The 22,520-nt window shown below is 39.0% G+C and overlaps 1 protein-coding gene across 6 annotated transcripts in view; it reads right to left on the bottom strand.

Moving 5' to 3' along the window:
• Nucleotides 1-22,520, bottom strand: part of USP48 (ubiquitin specific peptidase 48) — a 91,984-nt gene that overhangs the window by 27,420 nt on the left and 42,044 nt on the right. For 3 of the 6 annotated variants that reach the window (XM_087446624.1, XM_087446619.1, XM_087446623.1), the window contains exons 9-15: nt 17,178-17,357; nt 13,614-13,742; nt 12,509-12,658; nt 7,887-8,084; nt 6,553-6,667; nt 5,482-5,612; nt 916-987 (exon numbers count right to left, since the gene is read on the bottom strand). In XM_087446624.1, the coding sequence (XP_087302750.1) occupies nt 916-987; nt 5,482-5,612; nt 6,553-6,667; nt 7,887-8,084; nt 12,509-12,658; nt 13,614-13,742; nt 17,178-17,357 (975 nt within the window). The remainder of the gene's footprint in view (nt 1-915; nt 988-5,481; nt 5,613-6,552; nt 6,668-7,886; nt 8,085-12,508; nt 12,659-13,613; nt 13,743-17,177; nt 17,358-22,520) is intronic. The other 3 variants (XM_087446620.1, XM_087446621.1, XM_087446622.1) reach the window with 3 other exon arrangements.

Below are 22,520 nucleotides of genomic sequence, written 5' to 3'. Positions count from 1 at the left end.
TTTTTCTCAGGATAGAGGGACTTACGCAGTAGAAGGCTTTGAGAAGTAGACACCTGTTTGACTTTCAGAGTGCTAACAGGATGGAAAATCATGTCTCATATGTAATGAGTCCCTTGCACAAAGTTACTTATTAGAAGTGAGCACTCAAAAGACCAAATAAGTACGTAAACAAATACATAGGATTAATAAGGATTTGGAAATTCTTCTAGCAGCTAGAAGTTAGCTACTAGCTACACAGTAGCTAGTCAATAAATATCTAAGAAACTATACCAGAAATAGCCCTAATATGGGCCAGCCCCGTGGCTTGGCGGTTGGGTGTGCGCACTCCGCTGCTGGCGGCCTGGGTTCGGATCCCGGGCGCGCACCGACGCACCGCTTCTCCGGCCACGCTGAGGCCGCGTCCCACATACAGCAACTAGAAGGATGTGCAACTACGACATACAACTATCTACTGGGGCTTTGGGGGGAAAATAAATAAATAAATAAGAAGAAAAAAAAAAAAAAAAGAAATAGCCCTAATAATAATATACAAATGCTGTTCTCAAAGTGTTCAAATTGGACAAAGACAGTCATGGGAAATAACTGAAATTCTTCCCTTCAAACTCAGACAGCCCTGTAATATGACAAGTGACAAAAAGTTTCTTCTCCTCTAAATATGGGAAAATCCCTTTTTTTTTCAAAGAGAGAAGAAAAGGTATGAGAGGCACTGGCATGAAAAGTGGACAGCAGGAGCTAACCGTTACAAAGGGTAAGAGACAGAAACATCAAAAACAAGTACGGTTTAGAAAACCAGTTACTCCACCATGGCTGCCATATTAGGGCCTAATCCCTGAGAGAGAGAGCAAAACACTTAACACAATATTTATGATATGCTAAAGTCAGCCTAACAACGGAAAATCTACGCTTCTGGCTTACCATGTGGGCACAGAATGTCTTCATTAAAATTTAATTCCTCCTCTTCTTCTTTTCTTTCTTCCTTTGATTCGTCTAATCAAAAGAAATACAGATAATAACTGCTCTGGCTGTTGTATTTAAAGTTCAAAGTAGCAGAGATATTACTCTGCACAATTTTGAACAAAGAAACCTTTAAGACATAATCTAAAAATTAGACCCAAGTGATTCCTACACAGTTCTGCTAAGAAGTGTTATATTTCTTTCCCTTAAAAGGGAAGAAAAATATCTGAATGGCAGTCTTCCTTTGTAAAGATTTAGGTTATGCAAGAAAATGTGCCTTTTTTTCAAATTGAAAAATAATTTACATATCCTTAATTCCAGTCAAGGTACTCAGAAGACTGTGTCATAAACCAAGTTAATCACCGACATGCCATGTCATTTTCACCTACCTATTCTTTTAGGGGTTGAATAGAAAGCTTTAGAGGCTAATGAAATAAAGACGTAATCTTTAACATCAAGCATATATAATAAGAACTTTGCTTTTCCTGTTAATATTTCTCTTCCAATATCTGCTTTTCCTACTTGTCTACACCATGTCACCATCAATTTGAAGTTGTGTATACCAGCAACATGATCGAATAAAAGAAGTCTGAAGTCAGGAGATGGGAATAGTTACTAATCCACAGGCTTACCAGGTTAAGTACATAACCCATTTTTAATATACTTAATATATGTAAAGAATATTTCTAATCATGAAAAAGCTCCAGCAGAGAAATGGGCAAAGGAAGGACATGACCAGATAACTCCATCTCCTCTTTCTGTCACACACAAGCAAATACAAATAACTCCTCAAATATATGACAATGATCAACCTCAACGATAATTTTGAAAGCCGTTAAGTCTTGACAGTGCTAAGTCATTTTTCATGTACCAGACTGATAAAAGATGATGTGACTGATGTACTCTGTGTGTTGACAAAAGCAGCAGAAACAAGCTCCCAATATGCTTCCTGGAGGAAATTTACCAATATGTGTCAGTATGTGGCAATTATAAATGGGTGTGATTCTCAGATCCAGCAATTTCTAGCAATTTATTTCTCAGAAATAATCTGAGGGGCTGGCCCCGTGGTGTAGCGGTTAAGTGCGTGCACTCCACTGCTGGCGGCCCGGGTTCGGATCCCGGGCGCGCACCGACGCACCGCTTGTCAGGCCATGCTGTGGTGGCGTCCCATATAAAGTGGAGGAAGATGGGCATGGATGTTAGCCCAGGGCCAGTCTTCCTCAGCAAAAAGAGGAGGATTGGCATGGATGTTAGCTCAGGGCTGATCTTCCTCACAAAAAAAGAAATAATCTGAAAATTATGCAAAGGTGTAGGTACAAGGACACATAAGGATGCTCACTGCATCTGTGCTTATATAACAATTGTAAAAAATTGAAATAGAATATGTTAAATAAACACAACATATCCACAAAATGAAATGCAGCCACGTGGGCCGGATCCGTGGCTTAGTGGTTAAGTGTGCGCGCTCCGCTGCTGGCGGCCCGGGTTTGGATCCCGGGCGCGCACCGATGCACCACTTCACCAGCCATGCTGAGGCCGCGTCCCACATACAGCAACTAGAAGGATGTGCAGCTATGCCATACAACTATCTACTGGGGCTTTGGGGAAAAAATAAATAAATAAATAAAATTTAAAAAAAGAAATGCAGCCACTAAGTAAAAAGAACTGTACATTTTGATAGAGGAAGAGGCACAACTGTGCCTATATAAGCGCCATTATAAAAAGCCACTGTTTACAGTGATTGTATCTGGTGGAAGGGCTTTCAGTTTCTGCTTTGTCTGTACTACTTCAAGCTTTTAAAATCTTTGAATGGAGGAAGGGGGAGAAGAGAAGCATATTACTTTGAAAACAATATGAAAAATATTTTTCAGCTAGGCCAACATCAAGGCACTTTCTATTATGGCATCCAACTCTACTTAAAATGAAGGGTCTTGGGCCAGCCCCGTGGCTTAGCGGTTAAGTGCACACGCTCCGCCACTGGGGGCCCGGGTTCAATCCCGGGAGTGCATTGATGCACCGCTTCTCCGGCCATGCTGAGGCCGCGTCCCACATACAGCAACTAGAAGGATGTGCAACTATGACATACAACTACCTACTGGGGCTTTGGGGAAAAAAAAGGAGGAGAATTGACAATAGGTGTTAGCTCAGAGCCGGTCTTCCTCAGCAAAAAGAGGAGGATTAGCATGGATGTTAGCTCAGGGCTGATCTTCCTCACAAAAAAAAAAAAAATTAACAACAACAAAAATGAAGGGTCACTGATATATAAAGAGGCTTAAATGAGCACCAAATAAATACTTAACACACTAGGTCACATGACACCACTAAAAGTATGGTTTCTAGATGACAAGCCAATAAAATTACAACTAATGTTAAGTTCATGAATTACACAGCACAACAAAGTATTTTAACCAAAAGGAAAAACATCTTCACATTTGAAAATGTTAAAAATCACAGCTTAAAACTAACTGTGGCTTTGGTGTTTTTTTTTTTTTCCGGAGGAAGACTGGCCCTGAGCTAACATCTATGCCAATCTTTCTCTATTTTGTATGTGGGTTGCTGCCACAGCACGGCCACCGATGAGTGGTGTAGGTATGTGCCTGGGAATCCAACCTGGACTGCCAAAGCAGAGTCCCTTGAACTTAACCACTAGGCCACAAGGCCGGCCCCAGCTTTGGTGTTTTTATTTCCTCAAAAAGTAAGGTAGTTGGGCCGACCTGTTGGCGTGGTGGTTAAGGCTTGCACACTCCGCTTCAGCGGCCCAGGGTTTGCAGGTTTAGATCTGAGGTGCAGACCTACTCACAATTCATCGAGCCATGCTGTGGTGGCATCTCATACACAAAACAGAGGAAGATGGGCACAAATGTTAGGTCAGGGCCAATCATCCTCAGCAAAAAGAGGAAGATTGGCAATGGATGTTAGCTGATGGCCAATCTTCCTCACCAAAAAAAAAAGAAAGAAAGAAAGAAAACAAAGTCAGGTAGTGATATGGGAAGATCCACATCAAATAAAATTAAATGATATAAAATGCTTGAGTCAGAAAATACAGAGGGCCGGCCCCATGGCTTAGCAGTTAAGTGCGCGTGCTCCGCTACTGGTGGCCCGGGCTCAGATCCCGGGCGTGCACCAACGCACCGCTTGTTGGGCCATGCTGAGGCGGCATCCCACACACATCAACTAAGAAGGATGTGCAACTATGACATACAACTATCTACTGGGGCTTTGGGGGAAAAAAGGAGGAGGATAGGCAATAGATATTAGCTCAGGGCCAGTCTTCCTCAGCAAAAACAGGAGGATTAGCATGGATGTTAGCTCAGGGCTAATCTTCCTCACAAAAAAAAAAAAAAAAAGAAAATATAGAATATTTCAGCAAAAAGGTTAAGAATATTAAAGTGATAATAAAAAATATATGTATGTAAATACTAATATTTGGAGATAAGAAAATTAAGTGAAATAATTGCTTATGGATCATTAATTGAATTAGTAAACTGATCAAACCACTAGTTTCCATTTTAAATCTAAAAAGTTTCTACACATTAATTTCCCTTGATATCTTAAACATTGATTATAAAATTAAATTTAGTGGTTCACTTACATTAACATAATTTCCTAATTGAAACCATAGTTTCAGGAAACTCAGGAAACTCAAGAGAATTTATAAGCAAAAAGCTATTCAAAAGCTGCCTTCTCTCCTGGATGAAAAAACGCAGAAGCACAAGCTCATCTACTTGCCAAAGGCAGCCTGTAAGTGTGGCAGAGAATCTATAACCAAAATTTACTGAGCTTATGACAAACTATGCAATTTGAAGCACTTACCTTTCTTAAAAACTTTATTTTATTTTTTTAATTTATTTTTTGTGTGTGTGAGGAAGATCAGCCCTGAGCTAACATCTGTGCTAATCCTCCTCTTTTTGCTGAGGAAGACTGCTCTGAGCTAACATCTATTGTCAATCCTCCTCCTTTTTTTGCCCAAAGCCCCAGTAGATAGTTGTATGTCATAGCTGCACATCCTTCTAGTTGCTTATGTGGGACGCCACCTCAGCATGGCCAGAGAAGCGGTGCGTCGGTACGCGCCTGGGATCCAAACCCAGGCCGCCAGTAGTGGAGTGCGCGCACTTAACCACTAAGCCACGGGGCCAGCCCCCTCTTAAAAATGTTAGTATTTAGAAAAATTAAGATTAATTTTGCACATGATTAACCAAAGAGACTCTGAGCCCAAAGCATGCCAGGTTATAAAGAATTCCTCAAGGATTGGCAACAGATATTAGATCAGGGCTAATCTTCCTCACCAAAAAAAAAAAAAAGAAAAAGAAAAAGAAAAAGAATTCCTCATATGAGCTGCTGAACCTTTGCTCAATTTCAATAGCTTAAAATTCTTATTTGTTCTGGGACATTTTTGAGAGCTTAAGGTTTAATAAAAATTGTCTTGAAAATTACATAGATGAGAATGACACCAATTTGACTAAAAAGGAGTGTTTGCAATTTTGTGGTGTAATTCACAACCATCCACACACAGGTTTTCAACGTTACCTTTATTCAAGGTGCTGCCATTCATCTTCCCATTGCTTTGGTCTGTGTCACCATCTTGCTCATCTAATTGCTCAAGAGCTAGTTGGCGCCAACTGCGCAAGGAGGATTTTCCTACCCAAAATCCATCATTGCTGAGGAACAGAGAGAATGTGAAATCACGCAAGTGACGTTTCCTAACGTCCTCCTCCCTTCCCCCCTTGCAAAGGCCACGACTAAAATGAATTATAAACATTCGAAGTCTGCTGGTGTACGCACAATTTTTTTAACCCACTTCCTCACTGTGGCCATTTTTACTCCTCACTATTGAAGTGCAAGTACCGAATATTTATTTCCAACCTAAATCTTACTCTGCTTCTCCTGACCCTCATTTACATTCATGCCAATCACACCAATCAGCTGGCCAATTTCTTTCACTCGATCCCTATTTCAACTACATACAGCTGTGCCTTTCAGCGCACATTTGGGCACTCACATATATACGTCCACGTCTATACACAAATGCACACTTAGGGGACTCAATAGCCTTTTTTTAATCTTCGAGAAATATACAACTGAAATTAAACCCAGACATAATAAATGCCATCTGATTCTATTGGTCCCCGAGTCCAGAGGTACTCTGTGGAGTGGGGCTTGACATACTCCAAGTACCCTGGATGCTTCTGACAAGGACACCCCACTGGGTACCATCTGTTAACACACTTACTTCAGCCTCTCTAAGGAGGACACCCCCGCCCTGCCAGGATGACTTCCCAACATAAGCTTTCTACAAACCCACGCCAGGAGACAGGCTAACACTCTGCCTTGGTTTGGTCAGGCCTCAGACCCACATCTCTGCTTCCACCTTCCTAATGGATGGAGTACAGTCACAAAGGCTGTGTGACTCAGCTTTCTTTATCTTTGCCCAGACACAATCACTGCAAAATGTAATCTGGCTCTGCCATCTACTTCATTACCCTTCTTTCTTCTAAAAGTCCCAACTCCCTATTATCTATAAATAATAATAAGCTACTCGGTTACTGCCCCTTGAAATTTCTTTAGTTTATCAGAAACAATATACACTGTGTAACATACCCCTTTACCGTTGCTTTTAGCAGATTATTAACAGTTTTATAATCTTCATTTAGTTGGTTCTTCAGACGTAACACACGACAACGTTCTACCACACATTCCTTACACAGGGCTTTCACTAGAGGCAAGAAAGAATGAAAGGAAATATAGTTGATTCATATACAAGTTTCCTGTTAGGAAAATGTTTTCAGCACTTCACAAAACAGAGAAGAATTCTAAACCAAAGTCACAAATTTTGACAATATAGCAAATTGGAATATATCCTACATTATTTTGGTAAAAGAAATATCAAGACAGCAACATTATTATCCGCATAAAGAATAAGAGACAAAATGTTATAATATGCTAAAATTTATCTATACCACGAAGTACAGTATTTTACAAGGTTTAGATGCAAATTTTACAAGACTACAATCAAATAATTGAGGCTCTAAAGGGGGGAGAGGGTAGTCCATGTATCTGACAACTATAAATGTAACATTAATTGTTTAAGAGCTTCCTGTGGGTATTAATTATTGGAACACCTCAAAGCACAGAACACTAAAGGGAAAAGAAAACTCAAGGGCCCAATTTAAAGCACAGTTCTAGGAATCACATGAAATGTTGATTCTCTGAAAGATTTTCTCATTGCACACCTTATTGATAGTGAACCAAAAACAGAAATTTAGAAAGCAAAACTCCACATGTGTACAAGAGAAGGCCTGAATCATGTAGTTGAATGCCAGTTTTTACGTAGTAAGTTGTACATAATAGCGTTTATTTAGGGGAAAAGGAGGTGGTGATGATGGTCATGCAATTTCATTTATTAGACTCATCTATAGACTGGAGGGGGCCTGTGTTGCCAGGTGCTCTTTAAAAAGAAAAATGTTTGGAGGAGAGACAACAAGAACCAAATGGACTATGGATACTCTGGTTACATATATTCAGGGTAGAATCAAGTAGCTTCCATTCATAGTAACAATCTACAGATGTCACACTGTTAAGAAGTCACCACAGAAGGAAGGCATACGACTTGCAAAGTACTCTTCAAGTACTTTGAAGAGTATTGTATAAAGCAGCAAAATATTACCGTATGGTTTTCTCAAAAGTATCCTATTTTGTCTGCTTTAAGAGGAAAAAAAAACAACAACAAAACTCAATGAGCAGTATCATTTTCTTTTCTAACATTATAAATATCCCATGTATAATGCTGCTTAACTTTATTTAGCAAAGCCTTTTTGCAAAATGTAAGGAACATTTGTAGTGTCTAGCATAGTTTGGGTTAAATGATCATCAAGATCATAATGAGGACTTAATGCATTACTCCTTTTTTATGCAGAGAAGACACCTCCAGTTACCAGTTAGTCTTGGTCCTCCTCCATATCGACTGTAGAAAATGTCAGCTGCATACTCAGAGATTCTCTTCATAATTGATATTTTATCAGGATGAAGCTTGTCATGGGAACACAGGCAAGCGTGATTATCGATAGGCTTGGTGGGTGTCGATTCATCCAACCACTTCTGTAGCCACTCAAGAGAGACAAATTCATAGGGCTCTGAGGAAGAAAGCAAGGGAAAGGGCCTATGTATTTTTACAGATTTTTGACTAAGTGATACATTCATTTTCCACAAAAAACAATGCAAACTCTGTCCAAAGTTAGCAGAATCAGAAGAATCATTGTTCAGGGAAGATGTTTAATGCGTACCACACAAAGCTCCCTTTAACTACCCCTCTTCTGAGTTCAAGGAGCTGTGTGCGATAGGGACGAGCCTGTACAGTGCCCTACGAGATCGGCTGGTATTATTAACCACATTCTACAAAAGAGGCATCCACAGAGAGAAGTGTCTTGCTTGATCAGAGCTCTGATCAGGACACCCATGATCGCTGACTACAAGCCGTGCTCTGCACTGGCTCACGAATCACAGACCCTCATCCCCTACTATGTTTATTTCATACGTGATTTTCACAAACACTTTCATCAATATGTGTCATCCATCTGAAAATTAAAATGAGAAGCCTGACTGAGTTCTAAGTTAGAAATGAACCTCATCAGTTATAACTGCACTTCTACAAGCCCATTTCAACCACTGAACTTTTCTTCATCCAAGATATTGATGTCGATTAAAAGGTATTTGATTTCCCCACCCAAATCTATATCATGATCTATTCATTACATTATTATATATTTCAAGAAAGTAAGCTATTTTAAACAAATTCCAGGATGAAATGCACTAGAATGGAATTACATCAATTTTGAAGTTGCAAAAATTAAGATAAAACCAAACACCTCAAAAGGAGCTTTAATTTGGGAAAACAGGGTCCCAGAGTTCCCTAAAAGCCAAAATTAAAGATAAAGGGCCAGCTTTGATTACTTACAAAGATCTCCAGTGAGTCCCAGCATAAAACATAGAAGAAAACATACAGAGGTTGAATTTATATATTTGTATTAGGTACTACTTCTGATGAGATCTGAGGGATAGACAATTCAACTCAAAGCCCATTTTGACCAATTTTATACTTCCCTGATAATTACAAGTCTAGAAAACTAACTCTCATTTTAAGTTTATTATAGAACATTTCAATTTTTACAAAAACAAAATTTGGAATTATTGATCCCTTCTTTGTGCTGAAACTGTACATCATCAGCTGAGAGCCTTCTGATTGGTCAGCTCTAACACAGTTGCACAGGAAGAGCTCATGACTGCAAGCTGAGACCAAGGTCTACTCCAAGGTCTGCCACCAAGAAACTGAACTTGAGCAAGTCACTTAAACTCTCTAATGCTTCAGGTCTTTTATATGTAAAATGAAGATAATAATACCTGCCTTCTACCTACCTCACAAGGATGTTGTTGAATGTAAAAGATAAGATATGTGAAGCATTTTGAGCTTTTTGGAAGAAAAGAGATATAGAAAAGTTAATTGTACATTCACATAATATATAAAAGAGGAGACCTTAGGATTCAGTATGGGTAACACATGGCTGTGACATTTTACAATATATCATGGTATGGTTAATTAAATTCAAAATACCTCCCAATTTCATCTGCCACTTATCAAGTTTAATCTGCCAGGGAGAGAGGACACTGGGTATCTTAAGAATGCAAAGATAAATGATCCCTATCCAAGAAAGCAAAGTGAAACTCTTAGCATATCTAATCTTTTCCCAAATATAGCTTCCAAATATAAAATTTTTAGTCATCTGAAGGCTATCAAACAAGGGAAAACGGGATTGTGATACAGAGCAAAATTCAAGAATAATTTGCCAGGAGTTCTGGTTTCTCCACCCACTGGGGAGGGGCGTACAGAGGACAGTACCTGCCATTGCTAACTGAAGAATGAGGCGGGAGAACCGGGCCCCTTCCAAGGAGAGGAATCAGGAAAACTAAATGCGCACAAAGCACTCCTTGCCAAGGGGTGGGTGTCTGCTGAAAGTCAGCGCCCAGGGTGACTATACTCTGACCTACACAAGGCTGTGACTCAAAGGCAGTTAGTTCAAGACAACACTTTCCTATCCCCTAAAGTCCCACAGAAAACTTCCGAGGGAAGCTTACTGTTCTGGTTTTGAGTAGTTTAATATGAACTCAACGTAAGATATGAAGATTTAAAAAATCATGTATGATTTTACAGAAGGAATAGGAAGGAAGAAAGCAGAGACTGGGCCTATAATTCTGATGTAATACATACTTATTAACTCAGCCAGTCTTCCAGATTTGGGGTGCCAATTTTAGTGTGCTGGAGGATCCACGGAAGGAAGAGTGACTGTAGTCACAGAGGTCTTTCTTTTCATTTTCAATCTCCGTCACTATAAAGAGTTGGTTCGATCTCTGCCAGCTTCCCTGAGAATCAGGGTCTAGCACAGGTCTCAATAGTTAAGGCAGATTCTGCCTGTCGAAAGTTTTTACGCTACAGATGTTTCTGCACCCGAGAAAGACTCGTGACAGGTTCTCCAAGATGTTTTCTGTTATTTGTGATTCAGTAAACTACCTAAGCATCGCCTTCCAAAGGCATGGAAAACCAACTATTAAAGGGGAATGAGAACTCCCTCCAATTATCAAGTTGGAGATAACAGACTGCATAAAATCTCGGCATTTGACAAACTGCGAAAACAATTGTTAAAATATCGGCCAAAGGGAAATGTACATTTTGGTTCAAAGTTATTTATAATTTTTTTTTAAATGCCTGCTTTTTGAACACAAGGAATTTTCTTTTGGAAAGTTACAAAGTTTAGAAAGACTGTTGCATGAAAAATATTTGAAACACTTTATCTAGAGACAATTTAAGATTATTTAGAGATAATTTATTTACATTTAAATAAAAAGGGCCAAAGGCTTATATTTTGGGATAAGTGACTCTTCTTTAAATATGTTCACAAGCAAAGGTAAGATTTAGAAAATGCATAACAAAAGACTTCAGTGGGCAGCACAAAACCAAGGTCATGAGCTTTGGGATTTGACAACATTTTAGGACAACATGGACTTTTCTACTATGTAAGTTTACTGCAAATGGGAAAAAAATCATAAAGCTCATAATTGGTATAATTCTTTTACCAAGAACATAAGCACAGGTTCTTATAGACTGAATGAAAACAGCCAAGAGAAGCATAAGTATGTGTTAACTCAGCATCTCTGGAACAGAGTTTTAAAGAATGGTTTTAAAGTTTTCAAGAGTGGTTCAAAAGAGCATTTTACTTTAGACCCAGTAAGTCCCCTTCTCTTGTCCAGTGAACACAGGAAACTGAGTATCAAAGTTCAAAAAATCGATTTCTAGGTCCCAACTCCTTTGAACAAATTTAGAGATTTGAATCGTATGTTCATTTCCAGTAAAATTAAGGTCAGTCTAATTCTTTAGGTCAATCCTGACCCTTGGGACAGAGTGAGAGTAACAGGCTACAAAGAAAGGTCAGAACAAATTAAGATGTAGTTTAGAAAGAACTTCTAAGAGCTATTCTTAGCAATTTATATTCATCTTTTGTCTAAGCTTATACCAATGGAAAATTAAGATATCAAAAAGACAAAACCACAAGTACAATTAGGCTTGAGTATTTATTTTCTAAAATTAGGATTAAATTGCCTCCCTTCTTTAAGTAGGAATTGGGTATGGGGAATTCATGTCTATGAAATGACAAAGACAACAGATCGTTTGGGCCGGCCCCGTGGCTTGGCGGTTAAGTGCGCGCTCTCCGCTGCTGGCGGCCCGGGTTCGGATCCCGGGCGCGCACCGACGCACCGCCTCTCCGGCCATGCTGAGGCCACGTCCCCCATACAGCAACTAGAAGGATGTGCACCTATGACATACAACTATCTACTGGGGCTTTGGGGGGAAAATAAATAAATAAATAAAATCTTTAAAAAAAAAAAAAAGACAACAGATGGTTACAAATGGCACACCAGCCTTAAAAAGCTGAGGTTTCCTTTTGGAGTCACTAGGTAAACTTGAATAAACATATACAGTAAAGGGATAAGCTAGATTATGTGAGATAATTCTTAAGAAGTTAAAGGTCAGCAGAAAGCTTTCCTATTCTTAGCATAATATTTGATATTAAATTTCAAATTAGTCTAACAGTATCATAAAAAATAGTACTCATATAAAAGAATGCCTGGTAATACTGTTAGTGCACAAAGTATGCAAGGAAACAGAACAGGCAAGTTGCTTCCATAGTAACCCAATCAGATTTTTCCTTAAGAACAAGTTAATATCTCACAAAATAGAAATATCTACAAGAGTCATATATGCAGAGAGCTGACCTCAAGTTTATAACTTATTAAGAGCTTCCCAGTTTTAAAATTACATGATAACGAGAAGTATATGGACCGCTACAGATCAAGTTATTGCTGGTTTACATAGTAATTTTATAGCACGTGAGCTGGCATAAGTGGGTCATAAGCAACGGTAGGGAAAAGTCTGTTCATATACACTTGTGAACATGAAAGAAACAAGGCACTTAATGGTAACAGTGCTGTCCCAGAATATCTTACAGACCAGCTCCAGCAGGTAACCTTTGGTACAGCTCCTTAACCTCTTCGTGCTTTGCTTTTCCTTTATCCACGCTTTGCTTACGCATCTCGGCCATTTCAATACACCACTCCTCAAACTTGGAGTTATCCCGATCTACCAGCTCTTGAAGAAACGCTGTTTAAAACAGCAAGACAAAAAACAACTTTATCCTGTTTTCAAAGACAAGAACCATGCTTATCTCTAAATTATATCAAATACTGGCTAAGATTTTGGGGGCAACTTCCTACTGTGGTCTCCCTTTCTGTTAGAGACCTCCAACCTGAAGGCAGAAGTAAACCTGAAGACAGCAACTGGAATCATACCAGGTGACTCCCCCCACCTGGTTCTCCATGACATCATCAGGCAACTGGAATCATCAAATTGGCTCAGAAACAGCACTCCAAAATAGATGGTGCCAAAGAGCACAGAACACTCTTAGGTAAAATGACACCTAAAGACTGCCCTCAGTTCCTTAAAAAGTTTAAAAAAAAAAAAAAGGGGGGGGCAGGGGTGCAGCTTGGTGGTGTAGTGGTTAAGTTCGTGTGCTCCGCTTCGGTGGCCCGGGGTTCGCAGGTTCAGATCCCGGGTGCAGACCTACACACCACCACTCATCAAGCCATGCTGTGGCGGCATCCCATATACAAAACAGAGGAAGAATGGCACAGATGTTAGCTCAGGGCCAATCTTCCTCACCAAAAAAAAAAAAAAAAGAAAATTTATAAATAACTGGCTAAAACCCACGAGTGTTTTACAAACTGAACAAAATGAAACTAAACTGCCCTTTAAAAACACTGATTCCTTATGGGATTGATTACCTTGATTAATTGTGTTGATTACCTACAGCAAATCTTTTTAATTGCTTTTACTTTTCTTTGTGGGGGGGGTGTCAGTGGAATAATTCTGTTAAAAGCTCTTTTATTTAGAAAACTCACTACTTTAAAGCAAATTTGTGATTATATCTACCTTTAGCAACATTTACCACATGCAATCACCCTCTCATGATAAATAAAAGCAATCTATTCTTGTCATCGACATTTGAAGCACGGTATTCTAAAATATTTGCCTTATATAATCCTGGAAAATTGCTTACCTGGTACCTGCACAGTTGTGTTGGGCTTTTCTTGAGTTTGTAGTCTATAAACCAACATGTACGCATTTCGGGAGCAGTGAGTTCCTTTGCCACACTTGGGTTTACGTGTCTGGGACTTAGAAGGTTCTGCTGAGGTAGAGAAATCAAAAGATAACTAAATTAGAATGCCTAATCTGTTCATTCTTTTGCAGGGGAGGGGAAGGAGGGGGGCCAGAGAAAACAATTGCTAAAATATACACTCCAGATACTTTCACATGGATCTAAAACATTAAATTGCAATACAAATTGAGCAGATTCTTTGGATGTTTGAATATTTAAACAAGTTTATACCCACCCCGCTGACTGCCATGGTCCATTTTTAAAAGATGATAAGAAAGTACTACATTTCATGAGGACAAACCTGGAACAAACAAAAGTACTGCTACTATAGGTTTATTTTGATGTTGGTTTTAAATTATAAAAATAAATTCAAACTTAATTTAACTGCCCAAAGAAATAAAATGGCACGTTCAAAAAAGTGAAATGAAATGCTAAGGAGTAGAAAGATTAGCCACTAGTCTCTATGAATTCAGTAGCAAGTAGGGAACATTATTAAGTGTTTTACATGGCAAGTAAATGAAAGTGATCTTCAAATTGGGTTTGAGCATCCCAGGGTAACCTTCCAAGGAGTGTGTGGTCAGGGATAGTTCTGAGGAATCAATACCAGATCCTCAGTTCACTGTGCACTTTTCTAAAATTGATATACCTCAAAGTTGAAGTTCCATTGATGGTTTCCATCTTTCCTTCCTCAGTCATCTATCTGCCACTTTACAAAAAAATAAGATATAACCTCTCACCCAGTGACAAAAAAAAGTCTCATCCATGTCATTAGAAGATGTATTTACAGTAAAATTTTGTGTTTAATTCAAAATTTATAATATACTTATATTGGTTTGCTCAATTATACAGTGATATTTATAATTTTTAAAAAAGCTCAATCCTGGGGCCAGCCCGGTGGCATAGTGGTTAAGTTTGCATGCTCCACTTCAGTGGCCCGGGGTTCGCAGGTTCGGATCCTGGGTACGGACCTATGCACCGCTTATCAAGCCATGCTGTGGCAGGCATCCCTCATATAAAGTAGAGTAAGATGGGCACAGATGTTAGCCCAGGGCCAATCTTCCTCAGCAAAAGGAAAAAAAGCTCAATCCATAACTTTTAAACTATTTAGAGCTTTATGGTTACAGAAAACTTAGTATATTCCATTAAAATAAAATTCTGTAGGGTCAAGGTAATGGAAATACTAGTACAGGAGAAAAGGGAATATTAAAAATGTCCTGCTATAAAAAAAAAAAACACCAGTTCATGTATCTTTGAAAAGAATGATGTGGGTGTTGAATCTCTGTTACTTAATTTCATTTGGATACTCTTAAAAGAGTGATGTTGCAGTTTAAGTTTCAATATTTATAATATGTCAGAAATTACGTTATTTGGAACTACTTAAATTTATGATGAAAACTGCTGGATTTTAAAAGGAGCAACATGGGCCGGCCCCGTGGCTTAGCGGTTAAGTGCGCGTGCTCCGATGCTGGCGGCCCGGGTTCAGATCCCGGGCGCGCACCAACGCACCGCTTCTCCGGCCATGCTGAGGCCGTGTCCCACATACAGCAACTAGAAGGATGTGCAGCTATGACATACAACTATCTACTGGGGCTTTGGGGGAAAAAAATAAATAAATAAAATTAAAAAAAATAAATAAATAAATAAAAGGAGCAACGGGGGGCTGGCCTGGTGACATAGTGGTTAAGTGTGCATGCTTCGCTTTTGCAGCCCAGAGTTCGCAGGTTTGGATCCCAGTGCGGACCTATGCACCGCTCATCAAGCCACGCTATGGAGGCATCCCACATAAAATAGAGGAAGATTAGCACAGATGTTAGCTCAGCAATACTCTTCCACAAGCAAAAAAGAGGAAGACTGGCAATAGATGTTACCTCAGGGCCAACCTTCCTCATAAAAATAAAGCAAAATAAAATAAAATTAACAAAGGAATACAAAGTTGCTCACTATTCTTATAGAGAATATAGGAACAAAAAAGTCTGAAGACCACTGTCATGGGGAATTAAAAATCTCAGGATGTACAGGGAAGAGAAGGCTGGTCATTTCTAACTGAAAAGAATTAAGATTAAGATGTTCATTATTCTGTATAAGATCGAATATAAAATGATTCATAAAAATTCATGATAGAATACGGTGATGAATGACTAGTGGAATTTAATGAACGAGTAGCTGCTATTTTTGATAAAAAGAAAACAACAGATGAAAGCTGCACTGTAAGTCGCATGTAACAGGGAGAGATATTAAAACACTGGAAATGGGATCCTGATAGGTGCAGAGTCTCTTTCTCCTGAACAGTTTTAGAAGTTAGGACTTCCTATATGTAGAGGATAGCACCACATTAACAATGCTTTTAATCCTAGAATTCTCTGACTAAAAATAAGATAGATCAAACAAACATGAGTAAAGAACAGTCAAACGAAACAAAAATTATTCAATTTAAAGCTACATGTCAATTTCGTTTCTAGTAAGAGTATCACAATAAGAAAACATATAAGCAAATGTTAAGATCTTGAGTATTACTTAAAGTGAGAACAAGATTGCTGAATATCTATAAACAACTAAATGTGATTTAAAAATAGAAAATACTTCTCCAAATTACAAGCATATAGTCACCACATGAGTATCTGCAGAAAGATTACCCAAATGCCTTTGAAGGTCAGTTCCAATCGCCACGCTCCTTCCTGTCGGACACCTTGGAAAAGTGGTTCTGATCCATTAGGAACGAACAGTGGCAGAAGACATACACCTATTCCCATTTCTTTTCTCTTATTTATCCCATAGTCAGAAGCTCACCCAAAAATGACAAACGTGGTAAGAAAGGGATCAAAACCTCAGCCAAGATGGCTCCTACTAGAAGAAATGTTCACTCTTTTAGGGAATGAGTGGGTGTTTTGGCCCAGGAAAACGAGGTGATGAGACCTACATACTAGGATCCGATATGAAGTACTGTTTATGGCAGACCTCATCACCACAGAGCAGCGAGCAGCTTACCCCCCACACGCACTGCTCCATGCTCCAGGGTTGGGATAAGACACTTAACAGGGAGGCGTAGACACTGTTCTTGGAGTAAAGTTCCCCTGCTACCGTTATTATCCCAAAATAAAATTCCCGACCCAGAGAAAAGGACTACAAATCTTACTGTATTAAATCTACTGTTCATCATTTTTAGCTTAATACTCACTATCCTCTCCCATCCCCACCCACAATTAACCTGATAATTGAAAATTAAATATTTGCCTTCAAACTGCACTGAAAACACGACACTATGGAAATGATCTCTGGAGCAAAAATCATTTTTTTAAAAATTCAGCATTGCTAATAAAAGATGTTCAGAGATTTTATGTGTGTTTAAGAAATGCAAATATCCTTGACAATCCATAACAATCCTGGGCCATAACAACTTATCACAAATATTTCCAGTAAAAAAAAAATTTATATTTTAAAAGGGCACTCACAACTTAAAGGTTTTACCTAGATCTTCCTCAATCCCTAGTTGTAATTTCTTCCCCTCCATCTTTTCTATGTCTTCGTCATTAAACTTATACCATTCACCGGACTGTGGATCTTTCACATGGGCAATGTAGTGGCCAGAATAGGCACTCACTCCTCTGTGTATGAGAACTGCACTGAGCTCATACACATAGGACCCACCTAGAGAAGGAGAGAGGGAGAAAGGGAAAGACGTTCTGATTAACAGTATTTCTTCTTATATCCTGAGCCTGAATTGCAGTAATTACAACTCTTTTTGCATCTGATAGAATTTAAAACATACCACCTAAGATAAAAAAAAAAACAATTAGGTCTTAGAAAACGTAGTAGACTTTGTCTTAAGCAGCTCACTGTATTAACTCCCCATTCCTTCTGCAAAATATACGGATGAAAAGCGCGGCATCCTGGACATTCGCTGGGGTTATGAAGCTCCTCTGCAGCATACTTTGCCCCTCTGCATAAACTGAGCCATACGTTTCCCAGGAATCAACTTAAGATTCTCCAACTTATTACAAAAATTAATTATGCAAACTAATGAGATATGAGTGCAAAACTAATAGGTATTGTTTCTAGAAAAAAGAAAAATGTTTTAGAAAAAATTGGAAGTCATTGAGAAAAAGTGCTTTCAAAATAGGCGTAGTCAAGACAATTGGAAACGACAGAGAAGAAAACATTAAAAATCTACAATGATTCTACACTCAGATTTCTTCATAAGTGGTTTAAGTTCCTCTTCCACCTTAAATTAAAAAAACCCTGCAAATCACAGCCTATATATTATGCACGTGCTTTAGGCAAGAAGAGAAGGCTTTACCCGTACATCGAAATATTAGCAAATGAATGAACATTTATATTTTAAGATAAAATATTTTAAATTTTGAAAAAAATCTTCCAAACTGAAACCAATTATAGGGAGGAAATTATATACATGTTGGAAAAGATCACTTCTACTACATGTTTTGTTATTAAAAATTAGAAAACAGGGGCCAGCCCGGTGGCGCAAGCGGTTAAGTGCGTGCGCTCCGCTGCGGTGGCCTGTGGTTCTGCCGGTTCGGATCCCGGGTGCGTACCAACGCACCGCTTGTTAAGCCATGCTGTGGCGAGGTCCCATATAAAGTAGAGGAAGATGGGCATGGACATTAGCCTAGGGCCAGTCTTCCTCAGCAAAAAAAGAGGACTGGCATTGGATGTTAGCTCAGGGCTGGTCCTCCTCACAAAAAAAAAAAAAAAAAATTAGAAAACAAAAAATTCATTAGCGATCCTACAATAGACATAACCACTATTAATATTGAAACCTGCAGTTTTTCTGACAAATTTATCATAAATATCTTTCTACGTCATTAAATATTCTTGCAAAAATTATTTATAATGACTATACACAAGTACCAAAATACATTGAACCACTCCCATATTGCTGGACATTTAAAATGGTAGCATTTTAGGGCCATTATAAACAATAATTATAATCTTTGTAGTAAAAAATCTTTGCACATGTCTTTGACTGTGTCACCACTATTACTTCCTTAAAACTGGAAGGAGTGAGTTTTAGCCAATCACTCGTTAAAGAAATAATAAACATGCTAGACACTGTTTTAGGCACAGAGGATACAGCCGTTGACTGAAAGGACAAAGTCCTGGCATTCTTGTAGCTCAGTGGGGGACACAGTAATGCATATTAATACCTAGACCAAAACCCACCTAACCCAGCCGAGCTGAAAATAATTTAAAATACTGGGTAAGATAGAAATATTTTAAATCTTTTAAAATACATTCATTAGCTGACAAGAAAATAAGAATTCTCAGAAGCCAAATACTATGTGAAGGCAGGAAGCTAGGGAAGTAAGAATAATGAAAACAATTTCCTCCCGAGAGTATTAGGTGAATCTCGATCAACTTGAACTTTGTTTTTTTTTTTTTACATCGAAGAGGCTTATGGGACCAGAGATAAAAGCAAAGGTTCATAAAAGGTGGGCAGTCTAGCAGAGGACTCCCATCGTGAAACCAGGGTCCTTCAGTTTAAGACATAAGAAGAGGGGCTGGCCCCGTGGCTTAGCGGTTAAGTGCTTGCACTCCACTACTGGCGGCCCGGGTTAGGATCCCGGGCGCGCACTGATGCACTGCTTGTCCGGCCATGCTGAGGCGGCGTCCCACATACAGCAACTAGGAAGATGTGCAACTATGACATACAACTATCTACTGAGGCCTTGGGAAGAAAAAGAGAAAAAAAGGAGGAGGATTGGCAATAGATGTTAGCTCAGGGCCGGTATTCCTGAGCCAAAAAAAAAAAAAAAAAAGAGGAGGATTGGCATGGATGTTAGCTCAGGGCTGATCTTCCTCCAAAAAAAAAAAAAAAAAAAAAAAAAGACATAAGAAGAAACGAAACTGCCCTGCACAGGAAATAGTAGGAAAAAAATTATCTGCCTTATCCTTACTTTGACACTTGGGGGTGAGAAGAAACCCAAATCTCCATTGCAAGTTCTTAAGAAGCTAGCCCTCAGGAATATTTCTACCAAGAATTCACACTACGTAGGAAGTCAGAAAAACCTCGAGCCAAATGTCTAGTTAAATGTGGTCCTGGGATGAGTGACAGTTTTAAGGAATGTGAATTCAGTATCTCTCTCTCACACTCACTCACACACACACACCCCCCACAAAAGGAAACAAGTCACTATAACTGAGAGGCAGCAAACACAACACAGAGCAAAACAAAACCCATAAGGATTTTCATCTGTTACTGGGAAAAGCAAAAATAACTGTAATGTTAAGTGTATTTAAAGAAATAAATGATGCAATTAAAATTAAAAGTAAGGAATAAGATTGTGAAAATGAAAATCAGATATGATAAAGAACCAAGCTGAGCTTCTAGAACTGACAATTACAATAACCAAAAGTCAAACAAAACTACAGGAAGGCCTAACAGCAGCTTAGCTTCACCTGAATAAAGAATCAATAAAGTAGAAGGCAGAGTTGAAGAAATTATGCAGAACGCAGGACAAAGCAATAAAGAAGTAGGAGACATTGAGGGCAGAGTGAGCAAGTCTTAACACACATCTAATAGAATTCCAGAAGAAAAATAAATGGAGAAGAGAAAAAATTTTAAGAGATAATGGTTGAGGGGTCAGCCTTGTGGCGAAATGGTTAAGTTTGGCACAGTCCGCTTTGGCAGCCTGGGTTCGCAGGTTCGGATCCTGGGCGCAGACCTACACCACTCGGCAGCCATGCTGTGGTGGTGACCCACGTACAAAATAGAGGAAGACTGGCACAGACGTTAGCTCAGGGCTAATCTTCCTCAGGAAAAAAAAACAGAGAGATAACGATTGAGAAATTTTTGAATGCCCTAGTAGGGAGGATAAATGTATTAAAAACCCAACCCAAACTGGTCATAGTGACATGGCAGAATACGAAAACCAAAGAAAAAATCTTAAAATCAGACAAAATAAAACAGGCTACTTGTAAAGAAAGAAGAATTAGACTGCAACTAATTTCTCCACAGCAACAACTGAAGTCCTAAGACAACAGAATCTTGAAGGTACTAAGCGAAAATGTCCCTACTTAGAGAAAATAAATTTCACAACAAGAACAAAAATATATACATTTTCAGACAATGATCTGTGAAAATAATTTGTCGCCAACAGACCCTTACTAATTTTATAAGCTCTAATTCAATATAAAAAAATGATTCCAGATAGAAGGTCTAGAATGCAAAAACGAATGATAAACAAAGGAGGTGGGTAAACTAAATACCAGTAGTCCTACAAATAAATAATAAAGCATAATAATAAAGCATCCTATGAGTTCCTTTTTTTTTTTTAAAAAAATAACTAAAATATATATGAAAAATAATAACAATTTAGGAGAAAATCGATTTCTTAGTGGTTTGAGGTCCTTGTACTGTTTTTAGAGGGTAAAGATATTAACTCTAGAGTTCGGTGTACATGTTATCATTTCCAGGTTAATTACTAAAAGAACAAAATAGTAATATCAGACAGCCCAGGCTGTCCCCACCTGGTGGGCATCTCCACACTCCATATTTTAGGGCTTACCTGGACTCACCCACCCACTGTTCTTTCTACCACACTGCACTCTCCCAATTATTCCATGTAAAGGTGAACCAGAAACAGCCTCTCCATCTCCCCAACCTCAGGAAACCACAAAGAAAATTCCTTAGCCCTGAACAGAGTAACAGAAAGAGAATGGGGGGGGAAAGATCTCATGTTAGACTGGCCTTCATACCAGGTTCTTATAGCTTGGGTGACCGAGGGGACCTTAAGCACTGAACTTGGTTTGTGACGCTGCCTAACTAGCAGGGACCCCAGGAGCCTGGCAGAAATAAAACTAAGGTCTCTCTGGAGGAGGTGGCATCATCCCAGCCCTAAGGGAATCCCCAAAAGAGATTTTCCATGTGCAATAACCAGCACGCGGTCAAAGATGATCAGGTACAGAAGAAACATGGCAACATTAAAAGAACCAGCCCAGACAGCAGAAGTAACCCTGCCCAATATTCCAACAATGTCAGTCATGGATTATAAAACTAGGCTTTCTACGTTTAGAGAAACAAGAAGCTTGAAAATGGTATGCAAGTTAATAGGAAACTATGAAAACTGATGCAAATTTGAATTAAAGGAAATATCAATAATTACATTAAGTATAAACGGGCTAACTGGCCCAGGCAAAAGATCAAGATTGGACTAGAGCTTTTGCATAAATTTGAAATTCTCCAAAATAAAACAGTGTGAGAGGCAGATGGACACACCTACGATGGTGTTTTTCTCCAGCTACCTTCAACAGCCCAAATAAAGGAGCAGGGGCAGCAGGGTAAGATTTAATTGTGGGTTACATTTCACCTGGCAATATCCCAGGAGGAAAAAGGGTCAACTAAGCCATAATGTTTAGGGATGTAAACTTATATAGTGAAACACCAAAGCAAAAAATAGGCGGGGGGGGGGGGGGGGGAGTAATTGCCATAAAAGTCAGATTAGTGGCTATATTTGGGGGGAAGAAGGAGGCTGGAATTAGGAGGTGGACAAGGGAAGCTTTGCAGTACTGGACAGTTCTCTTTCTTGACCCACGTGGTGCTCAAGCAGATGTTCACTTTGTGATAATTCTCCAAGCCACACATTTCTGTATTTTGAACTTTTATGAATGTGGTATATTTTACAAGAAAAACAGAAAAAAAAAATAGGAGAGAGTGAGAGGTATGAAATTTAAACTACGGAAGGACAAGGCACAGTATGACCCTCAGAAAGGTTGAGGAAGTGTGGAAGACAGGATCAGCGAAGGAGAAAAGTTGTTATGAGGTCAGTTGGAAAGATGGTCTACAACAAGAGT

Source organism: Ceratotherium simum, chromosome 22 (genome assembly GCF_057802395.1).
Source record: "Ceratotherium simum simum isolate JZ-2026a chromosome 22, ASM5780239v1, whole genome shotgun sequence".
NCBI lineage: Eukaryota > Metazoa > Chordata > Mammalia > Perissodactyla > Rhinocerotidae > Ceratotherium > Ceratotherium simum.
Note: the sequence above shows the minus strand (reverse complement) of the source record. Positions and strands in the feature narration are given on the sequence as shown.